Source organism: Hylobates moloch, unplaced genomic scaffold, assembly GCF_009828535.3.
Source record: "Hylobates moloch isolate HMO894 unplaced genomic scaffold, HMol_V3 SCAFFOLD_16, whole genome shotgun sequence".
In the NCBI taxonomy this organism is placed as follows: Eukaryota; Metazoa; Chordata; class Mammalia; order Primates; family Hylobatidae; genus Hylobates; species Hylobates moloch.
This window is the reverse complement of record NW_026652291.1, coordinates 47,531,164-47,546,185: the sequence shown is the minus strand read 5'-3', so window position 1 is coordinate 47,546,185 and position 15,022 is coordinate 47,531,164. Positions and strand designations below refer to the sequence as shown.

At 37.2% G+C, this 15,022-nt stretch overlaps 1 protein-coding gene across 1 annotated transcript; it reads right to left on the bottom strand.

Moving 5' to 3' along the window:
- Positions 1-1,039: 1,039 nt before the first annotated feature.
- On the bottom strand, positions 1,040-10,527 carry LOC116484779 (armadillo-like helical domain-containing protein 4). The gene is made up of 3 exons (XM_032179700.2): positions 10,497-10,527; positions 2,604-2,738; positions 1,040-2,360 (listed from the first exon to the last, which is right to left on the bottom strand). Exons 1-3 carry the CDS (start codon positions 10,515-10,517, stop codon positions 2,292-2,294), a joined length of 225 nt encoding a protein of 74 aa, XP_032035591.1. The 5' UTR covers positions 10,518-10,527; the 3' UTR covers positions 1,040-2,291.
- Positions 10,528-15,022: the final 4,495 nt, after the last annotated feature.

Sequence of the window (15,022 nt, the reverse complement as noted above, 5' to 3'; positions counted from 1 at the left end):
ACATACATGTCATCCTCACAGACCTCTGAGAAATGAAAATATGGGTCTGTTATTTGGGAGTTTATTATACCACAGTTTGAAGATTCAATCTATTAGCCACGGTTTAGTTAAGACTATAGATTGAGTAGCCCAAGGCAATAACGGCCATTAGTATCACCCATGTGCCGCTCAGTTAAATGGCCTATTATGTATTCTCAATAAATAGTTTGTCAAGAATACAAAGACAGTAATGCCACACCATGCTCACTTACTCCCAACCTTAGAAACACTTACAGCAAAGGGCTGCTCTTAGAAAAGGAAAACATCCCTTATGCAATATCAGGATGTCTCTACTCATGAAATTACAAATCACTTCTGAGGGTCATGGTTCTGAATTCTATTTTTAAAATCTGACCTTGAGCTAATTTGCCAATTGCTAACTTCTATTTGACTGTACAGAGCTTTTCACTTCTCTTGATCAATTTCACACATTTGCTTACATCTCTTGGCAAAAAGAGTTAAAATTATTTGATGAAAACATTCTTGTGAGCCAGCCATTATTCAAAAACGGATTCTAGGAAGGTTTCTCTATTAGTTCCATAGAGGTGATACTTAAGTTTATGACTGTAAAGGAAGTAACTGAGATGGGGAAGGAAAGAACTTGTGTGAGTAAGAGAGAAATTAGAAAGGCATCATTCATTTAACAAAGATGGAAACTCACATCAAATGTTCCTTGACCAAGCAGCTATCTCCTTAGAACCTTTGTTTTAAAGAAGGACTCTGAAATGTCACTGCTTCCACCAAAGTCTATGAAAAGGGTACTGAACTGAAGATAAGGCTGCATGGCTGGGTTCAAGTGGGTTCTCATGCTGATTCTCTCTGGGTACAACTTTGGAAAATCATTTCACTTCTCTGCTTCAGTTCCATCTTCAGTCAAATGGGAGAATGAAAACATATGTCCTACCTCACATAGTAGCTATGAGGGATAACTGTGCAACTTTTCTTGAACATAGTAGACAAGTTCTAAAAAACACCAACAAGTTCTCCACAGTGACAGCACTATTAATAAATAACTTTTATTATTCCATGGCAATGAGCCAAGCCTTTACCCCAAAACTCAACTAACTACAAGTCCTCAATCCCTGGATTCAAGTAGCATATTGGAATATCAAATTTTGTATAGGGCAGGGAATTACCTTCCAAGGGAGATGAGAAATGACTGAACATAGTTTAACATCCTCACAGTAGGGTGCCCTGAGAGAGGCTGGTTTCCCATGAGCTCTGTTGTTCACCAAGACTCTGGCCACTGGGCAGACAAATGATAGAATGTCTATTTTTCTAATGAAGCCATATAAGGACCAATGGTAGCCCACATTTTCCATGGTGAAGACCACAGATGTGGAAATACAACACTCTGAATTAGTCACATTAGTAGCCACATAAGCATAGAACCAAATGGCAGAGAGAAATGCTCTGAGAGCTTACCTACCCTCATCTCATTTTGAATTCTTCTTCATTTTTTCTTGGCAAAATCAAATAGTACACAAAAAGAATATCTCTTAATCATAAACATGTATGACTCTGTTGGACTCAATCACACTATTTAAGACAGCAAGCATACATTAAGACTAAGAGTCAATTTAATGTATTATTTCTAGTGCATTTTTTTCCTCGCCAAGAATAAGAATAAAACAGAAGGTGAGAAATAATAAAAGTAGGAGACTTAAGTACATAATGCAAAAGACGTACAAATCTACATATAATCCTAATATGCTGAGAGAGCTTCTTAATGAAAATGATTTCATTCTGAGTTACCGCTAGTTTGATGCAAATGCAGTATGTACCATGGCCCACAAGCCTATGGTTTCCAGTAGGTAGAGTATATCTTGAGAAGTTATTCTTTGTTAAGATTTATATCTCAAAGTCAAGCATGCCTTGGTGGCAACAATCATTATTCTCAATGCAGGTAATTCAAACCAAGGAGAAGACACTGTGGAAAACTACAAAATATTTACTCTGCCTAATGTAGCAACTCCTACTGAAAAACATAAATGCTGCATATTTATGAGTTGAGGCCCACGGTTGTGGAAAATTCACTACAGAATAAAACCAAATACTGCATGATACGTTTAGTATACAACATGCCGTTTCTGCTCAGTACAAGAAAAATCTACTACCCAGCACCCAGCAGACACTAGGACTAATGGCCTGATAGCAGCAATGTGGCAGGTTGTTCTTTTTTTTTTTTCTGCTCCAAAATAAAAATTAGAATAGTAGCATCGTTGAATATCCCAATTAAAACCCAGTCCAATTCAAAATTCATCTTCAGAGCTGTCGGCTAAGAGCATTACTCGATCTTGCATGCTGTTGAATTCTCTCTGCTAGAGAAAGAAAACAGAAAAGCATTAAACTCTTTCTGCCACAGAGCAAAACTGAGAAACAGGCCCACTTTAAAAGACACGCTAACAAACGAAGCCGAGGCAGGAGCTACAGCAGCCAATCCAGACCACTGGGCACGTCAATACTGCTCAAGCATCATTAAACCCCGTGTGCTTTATTAAGTAAATTAGATAAGCAAAGAATGTTCTGAAACTGATTAGGTTTTGCTATTGTTGGTTCCGTACCTTTCTTTTATGCCTTTTGAAGCCATTTCTCCTTCGGCGATTCATAACCTTAATGCTGTAGAGGGCTCCCAAGATGAACAAGGCTCCAGCTATCCCAACCCCTACAGGCACCAGCATCCCAGACATGTAACCAGCCTGCATAGAAAAGGAAACACACATTAGGATGCTAAACAGAGCGCCCTGCCCTGGGTTTCTCATTTCTGCTGGATGGCAGCAGGTTTTTAGAAACTTTGAATTCTCCTGTCTGCTTTGTTATAAGATAAAACTAAACCTAAAATACAGTAACTTTTTAGGGAGAAGGCAACAGAGAGAGAGATAGGCCTATTTTGGGGATATTTCAAATACATAGAAGTATTGAAATAAATCAGCCAGACCTAGTGGCACCTCCAGCCACAAGCTTATGCACATTTGTCAACCTCAGGTTCTGATGACAGAAATATAATTTGTATTAAAGATGGATGAAGTAAGCCTCTGAGAATGCCAGGACTACTAAAATGCTATAAATTGGAAATATCAGCCACAGTCAAGCTTAAAGGAGGTCAAAGTGTCCTCTGGAATAGTGTATTTGCTGGGGGGTAAAAAGAGGGCCTTGACAGTGGTGGTCCTCTCTTCTCCCTCTCTCTGTCTTAGCTGCATTACAGTAAGAAAAGAAAGACGAAAATGCTTGTGAGTAAAAGGGGAGGGCTTCTGAAAACAAGGAAGAAAAGGGCCTGCAAAGGCAAGGGGAGGAATGTTAGATGTTGGAGCAAAGGCAGAAAAGCCAAGGACAAGGGGAGAGTGTGCACACAAAATGGATGGAGTGATTTCTATGAATGGAATCACCTTCCCAATAGACAAGACAAAGTTGGAGGTTGGGAGGGAATTCTGAATGTCCCAGCCCCAAAGAAAGGAAGTGGCAGAGAAGTACACAAAGATCACTGCCAACAACATGATACCTCCAAAAGATCTTGGAAGTGCCAAATTCATCTATGACTCCAGTGTCTCCAAGGTGTCACTATGGATACTTTTGTCCTCAGAGAGCAGGATGATCCCTGGACTTGAGTAAGTACCTCAGGACCTACCTAAGCTCAGGGCAAGGCCTTTGTACTCAGAGTGATCCCTACACCTTGGTCAATAAGACTCCTATGGGCTAAGAGGGTATGTACTAACCTATAGCCCTTTCATGGGGGAACACAGGTAATGGTTTCCCTCCCAAGAAGCCCTTCCTAGAAGTCTACCCAAACAAAATACATAAACAATTTAAATTGTTCATAAGTCTATTCATTTATATGACAATTTTTTAAATTTCTAACACAGCACAAACTGTTTTAGTATTTTTCAAAGTGAGCCAAAAACAGAGCAGGACAGAGGATAAAAGTTTTCCTGAAAGTGCTGAAGTCTGCAGGCTGTGATGTTTTCCCAACATTTCTAACAGGACATCCAAGGAATACATCAGACCTTATGAAACAGCAGCACTTTCCTCTTGTGCTCAGCCAGCTCCCTCACTGTTTCTGCCTCCCAGAGTCTTAACTTAGGGCAAACTATGGAAATTTTTCCATCAATTTGAGAACAATAGCACTGTTCCTCAGCATACTAAGTATCTTTCCCCAAGAAACAAAGCCTAGACATTTTTCAATAAATTAATATGCCTTCTTCTCACTCATAGATGGGAACTGAATAATGAGAACACTTGGACACAGGAAGGGGAATATCACACACCGGGGGCCTGTCGTGGGGTGGGGAGAAGGGGGAGGGATAGCATTAGGAGATATACCTAATGTAAATGACGAGTTAACGGGTGCAGCACACCAACATGGCACATGTATACATATGTAACAAACCTGCATGTTGTGCACATGTACCCTAGAACTTAAAGTATAATAAAAATAAATAAATAAATAAATAAAATAAAATAAATTAATATGCTTTGTAGAAGCCCAAACTTTTTCTAAAGTTCTTCCAAATCTACTTAAGGCTTATAAAAACTCTGTAATTTTCCATGTGGGAAAATACTGAACAACAGCAAAGTGTTGGTGCTCACACAAGAACTGTGAATTATTTTTTAATTACCATTCCCAGTGTATGGAAACACACACAAGTTGAAATATGATAAACTTTAAGCCCAGATGATCAGGCTTTTCATGTACAGTAACATTTGAACTTTTGGAAGGTCAGCTTGATCAGCCTCTGTGCATGTCTCCTCATACTCTGTAACTTAATCCCACACCAACAACATCGGTATTCTCAAATATGTCACCATTTCCGCATTTCTTACTGACACACTTAAGCCTTTTACTTATGGAGCTTTATTTTTTCAAATTTATATATATATATTTGTAAATTGACATATAAAATTGTATGTACTCATCACGTACAACATGATGTTTTAAAGTATACTTTCATTGTGGAATGGTTACATTTAGCTAGACCTCTAAATTATGTAGATTTCACAAAAATTCAGTTACATCTCTCTTTTTTGTCTCTTCTATTTTTTTTTTTCTTTTTTTGGTGGCATCTGCCTTGCTTTGAAATTGCAAGTAAATTACAAGATGGGAGCAAAGCAACGTACCATCTTAAGATATAATTTAACTATTCTTCTTTCAAAACTAAGGGAAAATCAGCTCTTCTGTTAGAATTGCTCATGACTTGATTTCTTCAGCAATGAAAATAAATAAGACAACATGCACACAGTTTTAAGTTATAAATGCTGCCTAGTACTTTTTCTCTGTTCCAAATTATTGCATATACACGTGCCCCGAGATGTGACACCCTGAGAAAGACATAATTGCACCAATCTATTATTCCTGAATGCATAACCTGAATCTAATCATGAGGAAACATCCAACAAACTTAAAGTATATTCTGTTTTTTAAAAAGACTGTGTTCTTTAAAAATGTTAATGTCATAAAAGATAAAAGATGGCTATAAAAATGTTCCAGATTAAAGGAAATTAAAGAAACATGACAACTAAATGTGTTATGTAATCCTAGAGTGGATTCTGTGAGAGAGAAGAAAAAATGCTCTTACAAAGGATATTTTGGGTTTGTTGAAAAAACTGAAATATGAATGCCAGATTCCATAAAAGTATTATATCGATATTGAATATACTCCAGCTAATAACTGCACAGAGATCTGCTTAAAATATATCCTCATTCTTATGAAATATACACTGAAGTATATAAGGGTAAACAGGCCACAACACATGCAACTTATCCTCAGATGGTTCAGGAAAAAAGAGGAGAATGTGACAGCAAATGATAAAGCACATGGGGTAAAATGCAAACAACAGGCGCATCCAGGTAAAGGTGTAGGAATGTTCTTTGCACCATTCTTACTCTTGTATCTCGTCTGTAAATTTTAAATTATTTCCAAATAAAGTTTTAAATTTTAAGTAAATTATAAGTCAAATATTGCTAAATATACTTGTTTTTGTTTGGCTTTGAAGTTTTGTTTGTTTGAAGTCAACAAGAAAGGTATCCTTCCTTCTTAGGATAACATATTTGTTCAGAACATCTGTCATCAAGAAAGCCATAGGAAACCAAATGATATGCTGTACTGCCTAAAGTCTGCAGAATTGAGACAGCATCCTTACGATTTCTGTGCAATGGTTGTTCTCAAACTCCAGCATGCATCAGGATCACCTGCAAGACTTGCTAAAATGCAGATTGTTGGGCCCCATTCCCTGAGTTCCTGGGAGGTAGGTCTATGGTGGAGTCTGAGAATTTGCACATCCAACAAGCTCCAGGTGATGCTGATGCTGCTAGTCCAGACCATACATTGAGAATCGCTGCTATGAAGTATAGTCTGGGCCATTCATTTTCTGGATGGTTTCCTAAAGCTAGAAGAAATAGATTGGTTTTATTGATATAACGACAGGCCTGATCTTTATTACACAATTAAAATTGTTATGCATCTTCAATTTTGAAAATCAATTTAGATGCTGAAAAGATATACTAATGGGTAGCCAAGTTAAAACTCGCCTAACAAGGATCACCAACTTGGATTAGCCAAGAAGACAGTTAATGATGGAATTAATACAGGAAGTGTCCTTCAATATCCATTCTTTTCTTCTTCTATAGCAAAAGAGCTTCCAATTTGGGACTGGGCACAAAATAAAGATGACTTCTTGCCTGCTGGGAAGCTGAGTACAACCATGTGGTAAGTTTCACCAAGAAGATGATATGTCAGTGGCATAAGAAAATTTCAAGATACGTTCTATAAAAGGGGAGCAGAGCCTTTATTCTTCCCCTTTGAGAATGACAGTGCTTTTATCCTCCCTTTTAAAAAGAAAGGGGTGTCATCAGCCTCCCCCTTTTTTCTCCTTCCTCTGGCTAGAATATGCACATAGCTAAGTCAGAAGTGCCGTCCAGGATCATGAGGTGACCTTGGGAATGAAGGTCACAAATGGTGGAGCATCAAATAGAAGAAGCTTGGGCCCCTCTCATTGTGTAACTCCCCACTAACCTGTGACTATCTCCAGACTTAAAAACAAGAGACAATAGGGGCCGGGCACAGTGGCTCACGCCTGTAATCCCAGCACTTCGGGAGGCCAAGGCAAGCAGGTCAGATAAGGCCAGGAGTTCAAGACCACCCTGGCCAACATGGTAAAACCTCGTCTCTACTAAAAATACAAAAATTAACTGGGCATAGTGGTGCATGTCTGTAATCCCAGCTACTCAGGAGGCTGAGGCATGAGAATCGCTTGAACCTGGGAGGCGGAGGTTTCAGTGAGCCAAGATCATGCCACTGCACTCCAGCCTGGGTGACAGAGCGAGACTCTGCAAAAAAAGAAAAGAGAGAGAGATAACAAACTTCTATCTTGGCTAAGCCATTGTCATTGGGGGTGGAGGCGGACTGTCTGTCATTCACAGCTGATCTTAATCTTAATATAGAAAGACTAAACTACAACAACAAGAGGAATAATTCAGAACTTTTGAAAACACCACCCTTTCTAGAGGCCAGCGAACCAACGGAGACTCAATACCAGAACAATTAAATGAAGCTAACCTGACACAGTGTCCTGGCTTGCCTGAAGAGCCAGGTTGGGCATGTAGTTTAGTTTTTAGTTCTAAGAGATTCTGTGACTTTCATCAAAGAGACAACAGTCTTGAACTCAAATAGTTTCTGAAGATAATGACTAACAAGACTTTAATAGATGATGGATGGATGGATGGATGGATGGATGGATGGATGGATGGATGGATGGACAGAGAGTGAGGAAGATATATGTATATATATATACGTGTGTGTAAGATCTATGTACATGTATCTTCTCAAACTCCAGCATGTATCAGGATCACTTGTAAGACTTGTTAAACGAAGATATATGTACAGATATGTGTATATACATATAAAATATACATATCAAATTAGCATGTAATCATTCAAGCACGGAAGAAGGCAGGGAATATGGGGAAGATTTAAAGAGTCCCTCCAAGAGTCAAAAGATGAAGATATAGGCACACATGACAGTCACTATTGGAATCCAAAATTTTCTTCTTACAATTTTTTTAATTAAAATATACTGAAAAAAATACTACAGAAGAAAGTGATGAGAAAGCTGGAAAAACTTCAAAATAAGCCAGAAAACTAGGGGTCACATACAAAATTATTTCTCTTGATAAAAAGGAGCAAGAAAAAGGTACCAAGATTTTGAGACAAGATAAGAATAAAGCGTTCATTGTCCTTGCGATAGTTTACTGAGAATGATGGTTTCCAGTTTCATCCATGTCCCTACAAAGGACATGAACTCATCATTTTTTATGGCTGCATAGTATTCCATGGTGTATATGTGCCACATTTTCTTAATCCAGTCTATCGTTGTTGGACATTTGGGTTGGTTCCAAGTCTTTGCTATTGTGAATAGTGCCGCAATAAACATACGTGTGCATGTGTCTTTATAGCAGCATGATTTATAGTCCTTTGGGTATATACCCAGTAATGGGATGGCTGGGTCAAATGGTATTTCTAGTTCTAGATCCCTGAGGAATCGCCACACTGACTTCCACAATGGTTGAACTAGTTTACAGTCCCACCAACAGTGTAAAAGTGTTCCTATTTCTCCACATCCTCTCCAGCACCTGTTGTTTCCTGATTTTTTATCTCAGTAAACTATCGCAAGGACAAAAAACCAAACACCGCATGTTCTCACTCATAGGTGGGAATTGAACAATGAGAACTCATGGACACAGGAAGGGGAACATCACACTCCGGGGACTGTTGTGGGGTTAGGGGAGGGGGGAGGGACGGCATTAGGAGATATACCTAATGCTAAATGACGAGTTAATGGGTGCAGGAAATCAACACGGTACATGGATACATACGTAACAAACCTGCACATTGTGCACATGTACCCTAAAACCTAAAGTATAATAATAAAATAAAATAAAATAAAATAAAAAGAATCCCCAGACAAAAGAATGTATTATAAAATATGTTACTTCATTGAATATATACTAAAATGATAAAAAAAAAAGAATAAAGGGTTCATAGGAATAAAAAAATATAGCCTTTCTCTAAAGCTGTATAGACTTTTTTAGGGAATGACAAAGCTATATATACATACAGATAAGAAATTTAACAATATCAAATTTCAAAACTGTTTACATGCCAAAATTTATTTTCTTAAGCCTTTTTTTTTTGGTCCCTTTCTTAAATAACTCAGGATACTTTCTGTGGAAACAATGATACATGAATTCCTAGGTTAACATAACAAATTCTTTTTAATTTTCATTGCATCATATTTTTCCCTGAAAAATAACAAGAAACACTACCAATGTAAATATATCTAGTTCTAAACTTTTGAGCTTTTCTTCTCCCCAAGTTTTTCTCAGTCCATCTGATCACAGCCCACCTCTCTTCACAATTGGACCCATTACAAATACCAAAATGGCCTCCATTGACCTCAACAGGCTTAAAATTTTTCAATGTCACTTTTAATTTATATGAACACAAAATAGTCTCATTCTCAAAAACTATCTGTGCCAAATTTTACTGAGAAGCAGAAATAGTAAGGAGAATTAATACAATTATAAATTTATTTGCAATTGAATGTCATATTCTTTAATATTAAGCTGTAGCAAAATAATATTAATAATTCAAATATGAGGGAAATTGACTGCAGGTAATAAAAAAGATATGGAATGCCATCAATAGAAATATATTGAGACTGGTGAATTGAAGGTAACTCAATATCTGACCACTGAAAAGATTTCCATTTAGCTGAAATCCCAGTGAAATCTGAGCTGGGCTGTAATAATGGGATCTGACACTGGCTACAACAAGGAATTCAGGACTCCATCAATATCTTTATGAGTAATTCAGTTTAAAATTACCAAGTAACCAAAAGTGAAAACTTGGAGAGGATTGAAAATCAAAAGAAAATGAACAATATCAACCTGGAAGTTAACATTGTCAATCACTATGTAGATGGCAGAATTAATGCAAAAAAAGAAAATCTTTATCTACAGTTGGCCATTCCAGACAGGTCAGCTCATCAATACCTAGTAAGTGGCAGCACTGTGATAAACTACACACCTAAAGAGTCTCATATTAGAAAAAAAAAAAAAAAAAAAAGCCAGATGGAATGGGATAACAATCCTGAAATTCCCGAAAAGAAACTTCACCTTGATATGTCAATGATAATATTCTGTGGAGCATATCAAACAAGGTAAATTCTTATACTTTTATAACAGTGAATGGTGCTCCAAAGAATAAGGTGTCTCCTGTGTTCTAAAAGAAGGGATTTAAAGGGAAGGCCTTCTTTTTTGCAGGGTACTGCAAGTGGCCCTGAATCTTTAGATACATTACCAGAATCAGAATAATAAACTAAAGCTCCACTACTCTGAAGATCTTTTGCTTAATAAAGCTATATGCCCCTAAAACTCATCTAATGGAAGAAAACACTTTTCTTACCTTGTCTTTTAATTTTTCCATCCAGCTTCTCACTAGGAAAAAATAAGATAATAAAATGTAAATAACCATCTTTTACTTATATTTCATGGTATTAAGTTAATTTGACAAATTAAAGAGTTTTTGTATTAAATACAGTAAAAAGATTAACAGTATAACATAATGACAATAATGGCCTTATTTTTATTTCTACTTATTTAGAAATGCAATGGAGAGCACAAACATCCCTCATATCATTATTACATAAATGAAGAATATTTTTGTTTGCTAAATGTTTTTTCTATTATTATTGAACGATTAGTGGGGAGGTGTGGGCAAAGCGAAAATCACCTTTAAAATATCAAGTTCATTTATTCTCTGACACTTTTTCTTTGGCTTTATTTCTCATCTTTCTCAGTTTGTAAGCTCAGTGGGAATGCTGCACTTGAATCAATATCAGAGGGCAGAGATTAAGGGAGGAAGGGAAAATAAGCAAGCCCAGGTTGCCTAGAGCTGGCTCCAAAGAGAAGCATTTGCAACCATATTTGAAGAAGCAAGGATTGGATGAAAGGCAAGAACAAGAAGTACTTCTGAAACACATATAACTTGTGAACTGTATCATTCTATAGCAATACAACCACTATGAAAAATAAAAGCAATGACCAAGTAATATTCACAAAGCCAACTGAAAAAGGCTGATCAACTATGAAATCTTATGTAGACCATAGTTACAGCCATTTGGGAATACATAAATAAGCCAAGAGTGGAAGGAAGCATCAATTTCATTTTTGTAATATGTGTTAGAATGGCCGTGTTAAGGTTGGTTTGAGTTTGTTGGTGGTTTTTTACCCTTAATTACCTTTCAAAGTCATAATAATGTTTCAACATTGAATGAAGATTTACTTTTAAAAGCATCAGAAAGGAGGAAAAAAAGACAAATATATTCTCATTTTACCTTTATTAGCAAACAAAAGAAATAAGTGTAAAAAAAACTTTTAAGATTTCCTGAAATTTTCTCTGCTTTTCAGAAGCTTCAACAGATAGGAAGGAAGTAAACAGAGTGGAAAACGTTTATTATGAAGAGTCGGATAGTTAATATCTCAGGTTTTGCAGAGCGTATAGTCTCTGTCACAACTATTCAACTCTGATCTTGTATAACACAAAAGTGGCCGTAGACAATACATTAATAAATAGGTTCAGCTATGCTCCAATAAACTTTATTTATGGATATTAAAATTTTAATTTCATGTAATCTTCAAATGTCATAAATATTTTTCTTTTGATTTTTTTCAACCCTATTAAAATGTAAAAAGCATTCTTTGCTCAGGAGCCATATAAAAGCAGGCAGCAGGCTACATATGGGCCATGGACTACAGTTTGCTGGCCCCTGGCATAGATATACTTTAACCAAGAAGTCGGTGCCTCCATTTACAATCTGACTCTAGTAATAATATATCTGACAATACTGATGATGGCTAGCATGCACACAGCTCCACCCTTTACAAAGCATGCCACATGCATTGCATCACTTGAACAGCAAACCAATGACAAACATGAGAGTCAGGTCAGATTATGCTCAGGGAAAAGATGAGGAAACTGGGGCTTAAGGGAAGCTAAGAGACTTGCTCATGGTTAACCAGAGAGTAAGGTGCCACTGGGGCCGAGTACAGTGGCTCACACCTGTAATCCCAGCACTTGGAGAGGCAGAGGCAGGTGAAGTTCAAGACCAGCCTGGCCAACAAGGTGAAACCCCGTCTCTACTAAAAATACAAAAAAATTAGCAAGGCGTAGTGGCAGACACCTGTAATCGCAGCTACTCAGGCGACTGAGGTAGGAGAATCACTTGAACCCAGAAGGCAGAGGTTGCAGTGAGCCAAGGTCACACCGCTGCACTCCAGCCTGGGCAACAGAGCAAGACTCCACCTCAAAATATAAAAAAAAATAAAAAAAATAAAGTCATTGGAACTCAAACCTGATTTTAAAACCCAGAAGTAAGACTTCTGAACTACCAATTTCTTTTGGTGATACTACCACTCTTCTGCTCCTTCAAGTTGAAAATGTGAAGCTACTTTGGCCCTTCTACCTCCCTCAGGTCCTGGCTTTAATCTCTCATGTAGAGCCCTTGTCAAGACCTCTCTCTTGTCCTTCCCTCCTAGCTCCCTCTGTCTCAAAAGGATTCACACAAAGATGGTGGTGATCAATCAGGATAAGAGCAGGGTCATGGGGAGGTCAGAAGAAGAACGTCTAGGAACCTCAAGAATAAGGTCAGGGGTTAGTGATTCTAGGAGTGGTTCCATGGAGAAGTAACATCCACCACTGATTCACTGAGTGAATTTGGAGAAACTCCAGACCCACAGCTTCCTTTTATAGAGAGATGGCAACATCTGTCTTGCAAGATTGTTGTGACGATTAGAAATAACAAATGCAAAGTGTTTAGTACAGAAATCTAGGGCAGGAGGGGAAGAAAGGTAAGTAAAATATGAGTATTTTGTAAATACGTCTCACTTAAGCCCATGACACATATTTAAATAGAAGAAAGATAATGTTTCCATTTGTTCATTCAATAAATATTTATTACGTACATTGTGTTTGATCAGGCATTATGCTCTAAAGTGGGTCAGCAGAAGTTATAAGACCTAACTCCAGTGAAAAAGGGGTTAGGCCACCAAGTCTATGATAAGAAGTGGATGACAAGCAGCAATGTAGGGACTGAAAGAGTGAAGAACAGAGGAGGAAAGCCAGTTGCTAGAGTGCAAGGCAGAACCCACCAACCTTTGAAGCAAGATGCTTGCAATCAGGGACTCAGTTGGGTATTATACAATAAATGGGGCAAATCAAAAGAGAGGTGGAGGCAGGAATGTTAATATGAGCACCCAGTGGAGGAGACAAGATGGTGCAGGATAGGGATCGCCTGGAGAAGAGGAAAAGGAGGCAAAGACCAACAGAGGGTCCAAAGCACTGATAGGCTTGTGTACTGTAGGAAACTCATCGCCAAGAGAAGCATTTTAACTTAGGCCTTATCAAGCCAGGCTTCACTGGTAAACTGTCCACATCTTAGGTTCTTAGAGTAAATTTCACGGAGTCCTACTTTGGATGATTATCTAATGAAGAAATTCTCCACTGAAGGCAAGAAAGCACATCAGTGCAAGATGTTTACATGTGCACAGATATCTGAAGGAGCATGTTCCATTGATCTAGTTCAGTAATTCATAAGGCAGAGTGGGAAAGCCAGGCGAAATATTCTTGGCTGGAGAGGGAGCATAGTGAGTAAGTATTCTGGTGGGCATAGGTCTAAAAACTTTGAGGAAACACTATTCTTAGACTGTGAGCTTGATGATGTTTCCCCATCTAAGAACATGAGATCCCGGAGTGCCATGCCTTGTGCTTCTCAGATATCCGCCAGGGTCCTCTGCATAGTATTGAACACTCAGGTGCTTAATAAGTATTTTTCCTTCTTTCAGAAAATATTTATTTAAGTGAGTTCACAATCTTTGAGTAAGCATGATTCTCATTTATGAGGATCCTGTAAACAGTTTTCGGTAAAACATTCAAGTGGCAATAAATATAAATTTTATGCAATGAACATTTTAAAACTTAAGGAGTAGAAAATGATAAGAGAATGCAATGCAAGAAGAAAGAAAATTATAAAGAAATATTTTTAGTTAAAAAAAAAAAAAGATGATGGCCAGACACACTGGCACATGCTTGTAATCCCAGCACTTCCGGAGGCCAAGGCAGGCAGACGGCTTGAGACCAGTCTAGGCAACATAGCGAGATTCCTGTCTCTACAGAAAAAAATAAAATTTAAATTTAAATTTAAAAACATTTAAAGATGATTATTTATAAACAGGAAAACTGACAAGTGCAATTTTTAAAAAATAGACAAACATCACAGTAATTAAGTATGAACGGATACAGCTTTTCAAAGGTACAGAGGTGGAGGGGAGATTTGCAATTCATATCAAAAGCTTTATTAAGGTTAAAATGTTTTATACAAAGCTCCAGTTATAGAAGACATGTATCTTAAAGGATTAACCATGAATATGCACAAAAATTTTGTTTAAATCATGTTCACAAAATATTTATAATAAAAAGGAGCATGTAAACAATATTAATATCCAACAAAACAGGATTGGTTTAAACACTCAAGGGAAAACAAAACCTTAGGTTATGTCTACAGGTATTATATGAAAATAAAATTATTTTTAAAATACTTAATGGCAAGATGTTGTTCAACTTACACATTGCAAAGGAAAAAAAACAGTGTAGTATAATGTGAGCCTGAGTTTGTAGATAAAAAATATTATGTGTAAAATTTGAACAATGCACATCAAAATGTCAACTGAATTAATCAATTCATTGATTGATTAATTGGGTGGTAGAATTATGGGTGATTTTTCTTTTATTCTCTGTATTTTTAGGATTTAGCAAATCAGAATTTCTCACTACTTTTAAATTAAGAAAAAAACACATTTTACAACAAAACGCCCAAAATTCCATAAACCTTTGCAAATTAAAGTTGATAGTAGATTGCTGATAGTGAACACAAG